General features: G+C 39.5%; 1 protein-coding gene across 2 annotated transcripts in view; it reads left to right on the forward strand.

Annotated features, from left to right (window-relative positions):
• IPO9 (importin 9) overlaps positions 1-14,133 on the forward strand; it is a 56,465-nt gene that overhangs the window by 13,501 nt on the left and 28,831 nt on the right. For both annotated transcript variants that reach the window (XM_044267592.1, XM_044267593.1), the window contains exons 2-7: positions 7,802-7,863; positions 8,103-8,189; positions 8,999-9,200; positions 12,359-12,447; positions 13,062-13,148; positions 13,919-14,038. In XM_044267592.1, coding sequence (XP_044123527.1) covers positions 7,802-7,863; positions 8,103-8,189; positions 8,999-9,200; positions 12,359-12,447; positions 13,062-13,148; positions 13,919-14,038 — 647 coding nt within the window. The remainder of the gene's footprint in view (positions 1-7,801; positions 7,864-8,102; positions 8,190-8,998; positions 9,201-12,358; positions 12,448-13,061; positions 13,149-13,918; positions 14,039-14,133) is intronic.

Below are 14,133 nucleotides of genomic sequence, written 5' to 3' on the forward strand. Positions count from 1 at the left end.
CACATTGAGACACATACTACAAAGTAACTGATCATTAGAAGTGTTGTGGTCATAAAAGACAAGGAGAGAATGAGAGAATGTCATGCATTGGAGGAAACTGAAGATACATGACAACCAAGTACATTATGGGATCTCCTGAAACAGAAAAGGGACAGTAAGGGCAAAAAACTGGTGAAATTCTAATCAAGCCTGTAGTTTACAGTATTATAGCCATGTTTCTTGGTTTTGATCATTGAACTACATTGTATAAGTTGTTAACATCAGAGGAATGTGGGTAAAGAATATCCATGAACTCCAGATACTATGTACTATTTGTCACCTTTTAAGTCTAGGAATTATTTCACAATAAAACATTTTTTTTAAAAATGCATAGATAATGGGGCACCTGGGTAGCTTGGTTCATTAAGCTCCTAACTCTTGCGCACACTCTCTCTTGCTCTGACAAATAAATAAATAAAACTTCAAAAAAAATTTTAATTAAAAAAGAAAATAACTTTAGTTACAGAGATAGGAAAGCCAAACAATGTACTCATTATGAGCAATAAAAATATAGCACAATAACTGATGTTTTACAGTGTATTCATGGCAATAAAAATATAGCACAATATATGATTTTATTTTAGTCAAAGAATTTTTAAAAGATTTTATTTATTTGCTCAAGCAGCTGAGCCACCCAGGTGTCCCAGTTACAGAATTTTTATTTTTCTTATGGAAAGAACTTTTAAGATCTATTTTCTTAGCAACTTTCAAATATACAATACAGTATTATTAACTATAACTGATGTTGTATATTACTTCCCTATGACTGACTTATTTATTGTATAACTGGAAATTTGTTCCTTTTGATTCCATCCATTTTGGCCCTCTACTCTCCACCCACACCCTCCCCCCCATCATCTCTAGCAACCACAGACACACACACACACACACACACACACACACACACACACCATTTTCTTTTTCTTTTTTTTTTTTAAGTTTTTTTTTTTTAATGTATTTATTTGACAGACAGATCACAAGTAGGCAGAGAGGCAGGCAGAGACAGAGAGAGGAAGCAGGCTCCCCGCCGAGCAAAGAGCCAGATGCAGGCCTCGATCCCAGGACCCTGAGATCATTGCCTGAGCCGAAGGCAGAGGCTTAACCCACTGAGCCACCCAGGTGCCCCACACCATTTTCTTTATCCATTCTTTAGTCAGTGAGCATTTGGTTGGTTTCCATTATTTTGGCTGTTGTAAATAATGCTACAGTGGACTTGGGGGTGCATATATCTTTTCAAGTTAGTGTTTTTGTTTCACCCAGAAGTGAAAATGCTAGATCATGTAGTTCTATTTCTGATTTTGGGGACATCCTTCATACTGTCTTCCATAGTCGCTGTACCAATTTATATTCCCACCTCCAGTGCATCAAGGGTTCCTTTCTCTCCACATCCTCGCCAACACTCGTTATTTCTAGACTTTTTGACAATATAATAGTATCCTAGCAGATGTAAGATGATACTTCATTGTGGTTTTTATTTGCATTTCCCTGGTAATTAGTGATGTTGGCATCTTTTCATGTACCTGTGGGTCATCTGTATGTCTTCTTTGGAAGAATATCTGTTCAGATGCCCCACTCAGTTTTTAATTGGATTGTTCTTTTGTTGTTGGGCTGTCCGTGTTCTTTATATACTGGATATTAACCCCTGTCAGACACAGGATTTACAAATATTTTCTCCTATTCAGTAGGTTGCCTTTTCATTTTGTTTTTTTTGTTGTTTTTTTTTGTTTTTTTTTTTTAAATTTTTTATTTGTTTATTTGACAGACAGAGATCACAAGCAGACAGAGAAGCAGGCAGAGAGAGAGAGAGGGAAGCAGGCTCCCTGCTGAGCAGAGAGCCCCATGCGGGGCTCGATCCCAGGACCCTGAGATCATGACCTGAGCCGAAGGCAGCAGCCCAACCCACTGAGCCACCCAGGCGCCCCGCCTTTTCATTTTGTTGATTCTCTTTGCTGTGCATCAGCTTTTTAGATGTACAGGTATACTCTGGAAACATGTGGGTATGGTTCCAGACAATAGCAATAAAGCGGATATTGCAGTGGAGCAAGTCAAATGAATTTTTTGGATTCCCAGTGCATATAAACTGTATTCTGTTAAAGTGTGCAGTAGTATTATGTCTGAAAAACAGTGTACGTATCTTAATTAAAAATACTTTATTGCTAAAAAGTGCTGATCATCAATCTGAGCTTTTAGCAAGTCATAATCTTTTTGCTGGTAGAGGGTCTTGCCTTGATGTTGATGGCTACTGACTGATCAGGGCAGTGGTTGCTGAGGGTTGGGGCAGCTATGGCAATTTTTTAAAATAAGACTACAGTAAAGTGTGTTACATCAGTTCATTCTTCCTTTACCAGATAATTGCACTGTACCATGCAATGCTGTCTGATAGTATTTTACCCACAGTAGAACTTCTTTCAAAATTGGAACCAATCCTCTCAAACCCTGCCCACGCTTTATTAACTCTATATTATTCTAAATCCTCGTTGTCATTTCAGAGATCCTCACAGCATCTTTACCAGTAGATTCCATTTCAGGAATCCACTTTCGGGGCGCCTGGGTGGCTCAGCCATTAAGTGTCTACCTTCAGCTCAGGTCTTGATCTCAGGGTCCTGGGATCCAAGCCCTTCATTGGGCTCCCTGCTCAGCGGGAGGCCCGCTTCTCCCTCACCCGCTCACCCTGCTTGTGTCCCTCTCTCACTGTCTTTTTCAAATAAATAAATAAAATCTTTTTTAAAAAATCCACATTCTTTATTCGTCCATAAGAAGTAACCCCTCATCCAATAAAGTTTATCATGAGATTGTAGCAATTCAGTCACATCTTTAAGCTCCACTTCAAATTCTAGTTCTCACTGTTTTCACCATATCTGCAGTTACTTCCTCCCATGAAGTCTTGAGCCCTTCAAAGTCATCCATGAGAGTTGGAATCAGCTTCTTCTAAACCCCGTTAATGTTGATATTTTGATCTCTTCCCATGAATCAGGTATGTTCTTAATGGCATCTAGAATGATGAATCCTTTCCAGAAACTTCGCGGTTTGCCCAGATTCATCACAGGAATCACTATGTATGGCAGCTACAGCTTTACAAAATGTATTTTTTTTAATAGATTTTTAAAATTTATTAATGAGAGAGGGAGAGAGCATGAGTTGGGGGGGTGGGCAGAAGGAGAAGCAGACTCTCTGCTGAACAGGGAGACCAATGTGGGGCATTGCCGGAGCCAAATACAGACACTTAATTGACTGAGCCACCCAGGTGCCCCTGCAAAATGTGGAATGTACAAAATCTTAAAGAAATAAGATTTGAAAGTCAAAATTACTCTCCAATTCTTGTGCTGCAGACTGGATGTTGTGTTAGCAGGCATGGAACATTAATTTCATTGGGCATCTCCACCAGAGCTCTTGGGTGACCGGGTGCATTGTCAGTGAGCAGTCGCATTTTGAAAGAAATCTTTTTTTTCTGAGCAATAGGTCTGAACTGTGTGCTTAAAATATTCAGTAAACCAAGTTATAAATATGTGCTGTCATCCAGGTTTTGTTGTTCCATTTATAGAGCACCAGCAAAGTAGATTTAGTGTGATTCTTAAGGGCTATAGGATTTTCAGAATAGTAAATGAGCACTGGTTTCAGTTTAAATTCACCAGCTACATGAGCCCCTAACAAGCAAGCCAGCCTGTCCTGTGGAGCTTTGAAGCCAGGCACTGACTTATCTCCAGATGTGAGAGTTCTAGATGCCATCTTCCAGTATGAGGCTGTTGCATCTACATTGACAGTCTGTTGTTGAATGTAGCCCCCTCCATGAATGATCTTAGCTAGACCTTCTGGATCACTTGCTGCAGCTTCTCCATCAGCACTGCTGCTTCGGCCCGCACTTTTATATCATGGAGGTGGCTTCTTTCCTTAAACCTCATGACCCAGCCTCTGCTGCTTCTAGCTTTTCTTCTGCAGCTTCTTCATTTCTCTCAGCCGTCATAAAATTGAAGTCAGGGCCTTGCTTTGGAGCAGGCTTTGGCTTTAGGGAATGTTATGGCTGGTTTGATCTGTCCAGACCACTAAAACTTTCTCCCTATCTGTAGTAAGACTGTTTTGCTTTCTTACCATTTGTGTGTTCCCTAGAGTAGCACTTTCAATTTCATTCTAGATCTTAATCTTTGTATTCACAACTTGGCTAACTGGCTCAGGAGGCCTAGCTTTTAGCCTCTCTGGTTTTGGACGTGGCTTCCTCACCAACCTCTCTGAAGTGTGAGACATGTACCTCTTCCTTTCCGTTGAACACTTAGACGTTATTGTATGGTTATTAATTAGCCTAATTTCAGTATCATTGTGTCTCAGGACTGGGGATGCCCAAAGAAAGGGAGAAAGAAGGGGAAACAGCCAGTTAGTAGAGCAGTCATAATATAGCATATTAAGTTCACTGTCTTATATGGACACAGTTCGTGTTGCTGCAAAACAGTTACAACAGTAACATCAAAGATCACTGATCACAGATCACTATAACAAATGTAATAATTATGAAAAAGTTTAAAATATTGTGAGAATTACCAAAAGGTGACACAGAGACACAAAGTGAACAAATGCTATTGAAAAAATGGCACTGGTAAACTCAACATAGGGTGGCCCTAGACCTTCACTTGGTAAAAAAAAAAAAAAACAAAAAACAAAACTCAGTAGCTACAAAGTATAGTAAAGCAAGGGGCAATAAAACAAGGTATGCCTATAGTCACATATTTGGTTTTGCTTTTGTTGCCTTTGCTTTTGGTGTCAAATCCAGAAAACCATTGCTAAGACTGATGTCAGGGGACTTACCACCTATGTTTTCTTCTAGAAGTTTTATGGTTTCAGGTTTTTGGTTTTTTGTTGGTTTGTTAAGATTTGCGCCTGGGTGGCTCAGTGGGTTAGAGCCTCTGCCTTCGGCTTAGGTCATGATCCCAGGGTTCTGGGATCGAGCCCTGCGTCGGGCTCTCTGCTCCGCGGGGAACCTGCTTTCTCCCCCTTCTCTCTCTGCCTGCCTCTCTGCCTACTTGTGATTTCTCTCTCTGTCAAATAAATAAAATCTTTTTTAAAAAAAAAAAGATTTTATTTATTTATTTATTTGTCAGAGAGAGAGAGAGAGAGCACGCGCGTGCATGCACACAAGCAGGCGGAGGCTAGAGAGAGAAGCAGGCTCCCTGCCAACAAGGAGCCTGATGCAGGACTCAATCCCAGAACCTTGGGATCATGACCTGAGCTGAAGGCATCGGCTTAACTGACTGAGCTACCCAGGTGTCTCTGATTTCAGGTCTTATATTCAATCTTTTAAGCTATTTTGAATTAGTCTTTTTATATGTATATGGGATCCAGTCTCGTTCTTTCACAAGTGGCTGTCCAGTTTTCTGAACACTATTTATTGAAGAAAGTGTCCTTTCCCCATTGTATATTCTTGACTCCTTTTTCATAAATTAATTGACCATAGGTGTATTTCAGGGCTCTCTTCTGTTCCACAAATCTATTACCTTTATGCCAGTTACATATAGTTTTGATTACTATAGCTTTGTGAGTTAATTTGAAATCAGGGATGCTTCCTGCATTGTTCTTGCTCAGTATTACTTGGCTATTTGGGGTTTCTCATGGTTACAAATTTAAGGATTGTTTTTTCTATTTCTGTGAATGCCATTGGAGTTTTGTTTGTTTGTTTGTTTGTTTTTCAAGGTGTTGTTTATTTATTTGACAGACAGAGATCACAAGTAAGCAGAGAGGCAGGTAGGCAGAGAGAAAGGAGGAAGCAGGCTCCCCGCCAAGCAGAGAGTCCCATATGGGGCTCGGTCCCAGGACCCTGAGATCATGACCTGAGCCGAAGGCAGAGGCTTAACCCACTGAGCCACCCAGGCGCCCCTGCCATTGGAGTTTTGATAGGGATTGCCACAATAACTGATTTTTAAAGTTTTTACTGTGTGCCATGTATTGTTCTCACAGGATTGCTTGGTAACTTGATACTGTTGTCCTTATCTTGTAGATGAGGAAATGGGGGCTTAGAAAATATAACTTGCCTAAATTCGGACATGATCATTTCAGGATTTGAGTCTAAATTTGCCTAATTCCAGAACCCATGTCCTTAACCTCACTGATCTATAGCTCCTTCCAAAAGGGAATGATGCACCTGTTGTAACCTGTTCACCTACCACTCCCAAACACATCTGAAAACCTACCATTCGTTCTCTCGGGCAGTGCTGTCCAATAGAAATATAATGTGAGTCACATGTGAGATTTTAAATTTTCTAAGGGCTGTATTGAAAAGGTAAAAAATAGGTAAAAATAATTTTAAAACCGTATTCATTTAACCTAATGTGTGTAAAGTATTTCATTATGTAATCAGTGTTGCATTATTTTGTTTTCATACTAAGTTTGCAGGTTGGTGTGTATTTTACCATGTCAGCCCTCTTTAGCCACATTTCAGGTAGCATGTAGCCACTTGGAGATGATAGCTACTGTGTTGGATAGCACAGCCCTAGAATGTGAAGTGTGACAATTATGATGCACTTCTGGTCTTACATTCTTCTTCCTCATTTGACAATAGATGCCTTTGCAAATGTAAATTAGATCTAATTTTTTTTAAATTTTGTAATAAAATACACTTAACATAAAATTTACCATTTTAATCATCTTTAAGTGCACACAGTTCAGTGACATTTAATACATTCACATTGTTGTACAGCTGTCACCATCATCCATTCCCATAATTCTATTCATCTCGTAAAAGTGAAACTCTAAACCCATTAAATAATAACTCCGGTTTTCCCCTCCCCCACCCCTTTTAACCTCTGTTACACATTCTGTATTTATGACTTGGACTATTCTAAGTACCTCCTATCAATAGAATCATACAGTATTTGTCATTTTGTGACTAATATATTTTGTTTAGCTTTATGTCCTCAAGGTTCACCTGTTTTAGCAGTTGTGGCATATTGCAAAATGTCCTTCCTTCTGAAGGCTGAATGATACTCAGTTGTATATGTAATACCACATTTTATCTGCTTATCTGTGGGTGGATACTTGGGTTGCTTCCATCTTTTGGCTGTTGTGAATTATGCTTGTGCTTGCTCGCTCTCTCTGTCAAATACGTAAATAAAATCTTAAAAAGAAAAAAAGATTATCTTGGCTATTTGCCGTTCCTTGAGATTCCATATGAATTTTGGGAGAAGTTTCTGCTGCTGCAAAGTAACATCATTGAGATTTTTACATGGATTGCTCCAAAGGATCTAAATTTTAATGTGGGAGTAAGAGTTGTTTGTAAGTCTCTCAATATGCATTTCAAGTTTACTGTTCACATTGCTTATTGGAAGCTGTTTACTTCTAACAGTTTTATTTTTAGGACTAAACCTGTTAAAGCCAGATTTTCTTAGACTTAATCATCTCTTATCTGGTAGTGAATGTCAGAGCAGCTCCTGAAATCTCACCTTTTAATTTCTTTGGGGTTAGATAGTAGTGGTTTTCAGTTAGCTAGTTCAGTCATTGGTCTAAGAGAAAGGTGTTGCCATCTTGGAAGAGAAGATGCCTGGAAGATGCTGTGCAGTGACGGGAGAAAATGAAAGCGCTGAACTATTCGCTGTGAGCAGCCATGTCCTGCGGGCCAACCTGTTTCTCTTAAAACAACCAATCGTAGCAGTTTTCAGCACTTTTAAAAGCAATAAATCAATCTCCTTTCTGAAATTTTTCTTGTTGGCATCAGGGTTAAAGCTCAATATATTCCTATGGCTTTCCTGGGTGCTTTTACTCACAATAAAATTTTCTCTTTCAGAATTTGGTGTTCACCTGGCAGAGCTGACTGTAGATCCCCAAGGAGCACTGGCAATCCGTCAGGTAAGTCCAGACTGATTGGCCCAATTTATAAGTAATTTCTCTTTTTACGTGGTAATGAAACTTTCTTATTGGAAAAAGAAAGAACACCAGTTTACAAAAACCTAGGATTTTGTACCCGATTTAGTACAAATACATTTAGTACTAATACATTCACACATTAGGCCATGTGTATGTATATGATTGTTATATATGAAAACAGTCTTTTCCTTGCTGTACTGGTTGGCTTATTCTCTTCGCAGCTGGCATCAGTCATTTTGAAACAATATGTGGAGACTCACTGGTGTGCCCAGTCAGAGAAATTTAGGCCTCCTGAAACTACAGAAAGGGTAAGGAGAATTACTTGATTAGTCTTCTTACAGAGATTTGAGGGGCCACCTTAAGAGATTGAGCTGTCACCATTGTTAGAGGGCATGGGGCAATCAAAACACTAGGCGTGAAAGATCGATTGATAGCTGACATCATGGGCAACATGCTGGAAGTAAGAGAGCTCCAGTGTCAGGCTGACCTGTGATCAGATTCCTTTTACTGCCTTTTACTAGCCGTGAAAATATTAGAAAAGTATTTTAACTTCTAAGCTTCAATTCCCTAAATATCTAAAATTAGAATTAAAATTTCAACTCCAAAGAGTTGTTTGAGGATTAAATGAAATAATGTTTCTACTTAGTACAGCACCATGCAACCATCCTGGGCCCCTGAGAAATTTTGAAATAGAAGGTTTATATAGGGCAGCACTGTCCATTGGAACTTTATGCAGCTGTGGAAATACTCCCTATCTGTGCTTTCTGGTGTAGTGGCTACAGGCTACATATGAGTGTTGAGCACTTAAAATATGGCTGATGAAACTAAAAACTGAATTTTTTATTCTATCTCATTCTAATAATTTAAATTTAAAGGACCACAGGTGGCTGCTCTAATGGACAGATAAGTTTAGGGATCACAGATGAACTCTCTGAATGAATGATTGTCAGTCAAGTTAGTGTATTGGAGTTTTTTGAGGTTTTTTGTTTTTTGTTTTTTGTTTTTTTGAGTTACACAGTATCTTAACACGCATTGCTTTTCCAGCGCATAATTTGGATAAGACTCTTCCAGTCATTTACAACCTGGTCTGATGGCCTGTGGCGTTTCTCCTCTGCAGGCAAAAATTGTTATCCGGGAGCTGTTGCCCAACGGGTTGAGAGAATCAATAAGTAAGGTGCGCTCCAGTGTGGCCTATGCAGTGTCTGCCATTGCCCACTGGGACTGGCCTGAAGCCTGGCCCCAGCTCTTCAACCTGCTCATGGAGATGTTGGTGAGCGGAGATTTAAATGCAGTCCATGGAGCCATGCGAGTGCTGACAGGTATCAGAAGTTTTTCCCTGGCGTTGGTACTTGAATCCCAAGAACACTTACGAGAGTCTATGTAATGGAGTGGCTCCTCCTCCCTAGTTTTTATCTCCACATCTATCCTCTCACTCCATTGACTCGCTCCATTGACTCTTTCCAGGGAATTAAGTTGGTATAGTATTTCTACTACTATGAAACCTCAACCACTTAAGGATAGAGTAATTGCGTAGTAGTTAAGGACTCAGATTTCAGTTCATATTCAGATTTTACATTAAGCCAAGTTACTTAATCTTTTGAGCTTGAGTTTCCTTGTATATAAAATGAAGATAATGATAGTGTTTACCTGAAGGGGTCTATTGGTAGGTTTAAATAAGCTAAATCTATATAAATTGTTTAGCATAATAACTAACATGAGGTAAACACTCTTTATATTTTAGCCGTTATGATAATTATCATTATTATATTAATTTTCTTCTTAGTTCAACCAAGGCAAATTTCAGAACAGTGAAATAAAATTTTTATAGGAATAAAGAAGATAAAAACAGTGTAGCTATGTAATTCTTACCTTAATTTGGTCAGCTTAGAGAACGTAGCATTTGGTATCTTTTCTTTCTGTTCTAAGAAGGTGGCAAAAATATTTACAGAAAAATACTTTTAGTCTAAGGAGATTTGGTGGATGTCTCGTCTAAGCTTGATTAATCTATTAATCTCTCACAGAACAGAGAACCCAGAACCTGAATTTCCCAGTCCTCTAGGTGAAGTCACTACTGTTTTGCCTTCAAGGAATCTTTACCTGGATATTAGCCACCTTCTGTTGATCTTTTAGAAATTGTATTTCCCCTCAGTTCATACAGATTTGTGAAATGTCTGCCTATGTCTTATCTCTTTCTCTATGCCCTGCTACCTTACCTGAAATGTATTCTTACCTAGTTACGAATGCCATTTCTTTTCTTTTTTTTAACCCTGTTTATTGAACTTGGCATCTGGTCCCAGTTTTACTTACCTATGTTCTGTTGATGGTAGATGACATCAGTTCTCTGTCCAAAAGCAAATTCCCCATCTCCTTTTGTTTTCAACCTCCTTTTCCCTTGTCCTGGCTGCCTTTTTGAACTACCTGCTTTAATCCTATTATCTTTGATGGGTGCTTGGGATATAGAGCAGACTTACAAAAGAGCAAATGTTCCTTGTTCAGATTTTCACTTTCCTGCTTATTACATTCCTTGCATGACTCATTATTCAGGTAATTTCATGTACCCCTCTCTGTGGAATCAGCCATCCAAGATTCTTTATTTACAACTTGATGGTACCAGAAGATCACTTAACAGATACGTTTTCTACCAAGGAAAAGAAGCATGTTCCCCACGAGTCTTCCAATACAAAGTTTGGCTTTTTTAAAAACCTGAAGGAGAAAGGCAGTTTACATTCATCATACTTGGAATACTGTAGAACCATCATTGTGCTTGACTAAGGAAATCACTGTTAAGTGAGATCACTTTTCTGTCAGCCACAGGGAGAGAACTCTGGGGGAAGTGGGTACTGTTTTATATTGGAGTCAGCAGACACAGGGTGGATAGCTGCCAGCCTCCATTCCCAGATAGCTGCTTCCCATGCTTTCAGATGAGGATAGACGGTGCTCTCACAACAGCAACTCAGGCGTGCTTGAAGATGGCAGGACGTGGTGTATGGATGGGAGCCCAGTAGGAGAATGGGACTGATTGTCTTTGGGTTTTTTTTAAGATACTATATCCTTTTTTAAGCCTTTAGTAAGCCTTCCGTTAAGCTTATCTGTTTGTAAGTGAGAACTAACTAACACCAATGGTGTGAAGGAGATGCAAACATAGCAGCTGAGGACTGAAATATTTGACCACAGGTATAGCTTTTTTTAGTTTCAAGAAGTTTGGAGATTGAGGTATTTCCAGTGCCCCACACCTTTGGTCACTCTGACTTGCTGAGTGACCTCAGAAAACTTATTTTGGACTTGAGCTTATAAAGTGTTAATAAATCAGGACTAATAGGAATGAATATAGGAGAGCAAAAAAATGTGGTTAAGCACTTCATTAGTGGAATTCTTCATTAGTAGAATTAAGCTAAACTATTTTTTATAAAACTTATTTTCATTAATATGCTCTTCATCACATTTATTTGGACTAATTTCTTTGGCTTTCTGAATGAAATAATAAACACTCATTTTATTCAGAGTTCAGAATTTATTCTTCAGGAAGAACCAAATCTAGTAAAGAAGACTCAATCTTGAATATATGATCTTCCTTTGACTTCTGGTGATTGATGCTGCCCAAAATTTTGGGGGTATATTAATCTTGAAAGTGCTGACATGGATTTCTTGTAGATCCTCCTGAAAAATGTCCCAGGTGATGAGCTCCATTTCTGTAGTGATCATTTGGAATTGCCAGGAAAAGCAGTAGATAAAGTGAACAGACACGAATTCAAGGGCTTGTATTTAACAGATTAGTAACATGAACCCCAGGGTCCTTCATGCTGTCTTAGTGCTTGTGTGGAAAGTGAAAAGAAAGACACGATCCCTGTTTCCTTCACCTTCTTCAAGTCTCTTTCATGAATAGGTTCCTTTTTGCCACATTCATATGGTAGGTAATCCCTTCTGCTCCAGTGAGCAGTAGCCTCTGATTTCTAGGTCAATAAATGTCATTCACTGAGAAGAGTAACATAAAGAGTGGACTAAGAGCCTAGTAAGCCTGCATATATTTTATTATGTGCATCAGAACAACTCACCAAGGGAGAGTATTGAAAATGGAACCAAAGGTAAGACACCTCAAGGTGCACCTGGATGTTGACGATCTGGCATGAATTGGATTAATACAGGATTTCCCTAAGGTGACCTTGCAAGGACTTTGACACAGCTCTTACAGATTTTCTTGCAGTGTGTTTGTTTCTTTCTTTCAATATTTATGTAAAGTTTTTTTCCTCACTCTTATGTATTTTTCTTTATCTTTGGGCTCTTCTCTTCCCCCTTCCAACAAATAATAGTTATTTACACCTTTTCCTTCTCCAGGATAAGACCACCAGGCCAATGTCTTTACCTGTATGCTCTCTGCTTAGGAACTGCCACTTAGAAGCAGTTCAAAAATTTTCCCACTTATATCTTCATAAAGCACTGTTTGTTTTGTTTTTTTACAGTACTTTTTTTTCCTTTGTAGAATTCACTCGAGAAGTAACAGACACACAGATGCCACTTGTTGCTCCAGTCATTCTTCCAGAGATGTATAAGATCTTCACGATGGCCGAGGTATGAAATCTCAGCTCCAAGATCACAGCGAATAAGAGCTGCTCAGGTTCTGGTCAGCCTCCACATCACATGTGGGAAACTGTTGTGTTTGCTGCCTCTCCCCGAACCTGAAGACCAGAACTGACAGAGGTCTGAATCTGGATTAACCTTAGATCTTTCACTTAAATTGTGAGGGCCAGCCTTTGATGAGAGAATGAAATAGCACCTGCATTGTTTCCTCACATATTTCCTGCCCCATATGCAGTATAAGTAAACTCTGAGTACCTAATGGGTAATGTTTTAACCTCCCTGCTCTCTCTGCCACTAGCCAAGAGTCTGTCTTTTGAAAGAAATACATTGACTGTGTTGAGATTTCAAGTAGCACCCATTCTAATATTTTTAATCAGATAGCCCACAGAAGCCTACATATAAGGCTAATCCCACTGAGTTCTAACATTCTGCTGGCTTTTATTCTCTGGATTAGAGAAATCTGTCCTGGGTATGAGTAGATGATGTTACCCTTCTCTAGGGAATCCAGTCCCATGTCAACACTGAGAAGTCATAGTTTTTCTTCTAGTCACAGATATGCAGACACAGACACATCTATCTCATGGCTACGCTGTAACTTTTCACAGGTGTATGGTATTCGAACCCGTTCCCGAGCTGTGGAGATTTTTACCACTTGTGCCCACATGATCTGTAACATGGAGGAACTGGAAAAGGTAAGGAGGCCTTTGGGTCAGTAACAGACTTCATGCTTAAAAATCTCTATGCCTTCCATCAGAGGCATAGCAGTGACTAACTTCATTTCAGTAGAACCACAGTGCACCCTGATTTAATCAGAGTTGTAGATGCATTTAGCATTTTGATTACATTTTTCATTTGTATATAGTTTAGTTTCCTTTTGTGTGAGCCTTATATCTTAACCACATCCTGCATCTTTTCATATGAGCCATCTCTCAGATCTTCACTACTCCCTTACGGCCCTCTCACATGAGACAGAGCTAGCTGAAAAACGCCAACCCTGTCATTCAGAAGCAGTTTTGAAAAGTTAGTCTTGGGTGCCTGGGTGGCTCACTTGTTAAGCATCTGCCTTTGGCTCAGATCATGATCTCAAGGTCCTGGGATCAAGCCCCACATCAGGCTCCCTGCTCAGTGGGAAGCCTGCTTCTCCCTCACCCACTCCCCCTGCTTGTGTTCCCTGTCTCACTATGTCTCTGTCAAATAAATAAATAAAATCTTAAAAAAAAAAAAGTTAGTCTTACATATAATGGCTTTTAAGGAGGCCATGGTGAGGAACTGCAGGTGTTGGAGATGGAAACCTGAAATCTTGGGTAACACCTCCAGTGACTTAATGGCTGCCCTCTTCTGATTGGAACCCGAGCTGGAAGAAATATTTAGATGCCTCAGATCTGTGTTTCAGAGTTTGATATGTGTATTGAAACCATTGATTAATGGAATGTCCAATACTGACTTTGGTTTCTGTTGTCAGGGTGCAGCCAAAGTTCTGATCTTTCCTGTGGTGCAGCAGTTCACAGAGGCCTTTGTTCAGGCCCTCCAGATACCAGATGGCCCCACATCCGACAGTGGGTTTAAGATGGAAGTCCTAAAGGTAAACATTTACTACCATTGAGATACTTGGAATTTCAGAAGGTGGTCTGAAATCCTTGGTTTTTCTCCTATATCACCTGTAACTCTTAGATCTTT

Source organism: Neovison vison, chromosome 10 (genome assembly GCF_020171115.1).
Source record: "Neovison vison isolate M4711 chromosome 10, ASM_NN_V1, whole genome shotgun sequence".
NCBI lineage: Eukaryota > Metazoa > Chordata > Mammalia > Carnivora > Mustelidae > Neogale > Neogale vison.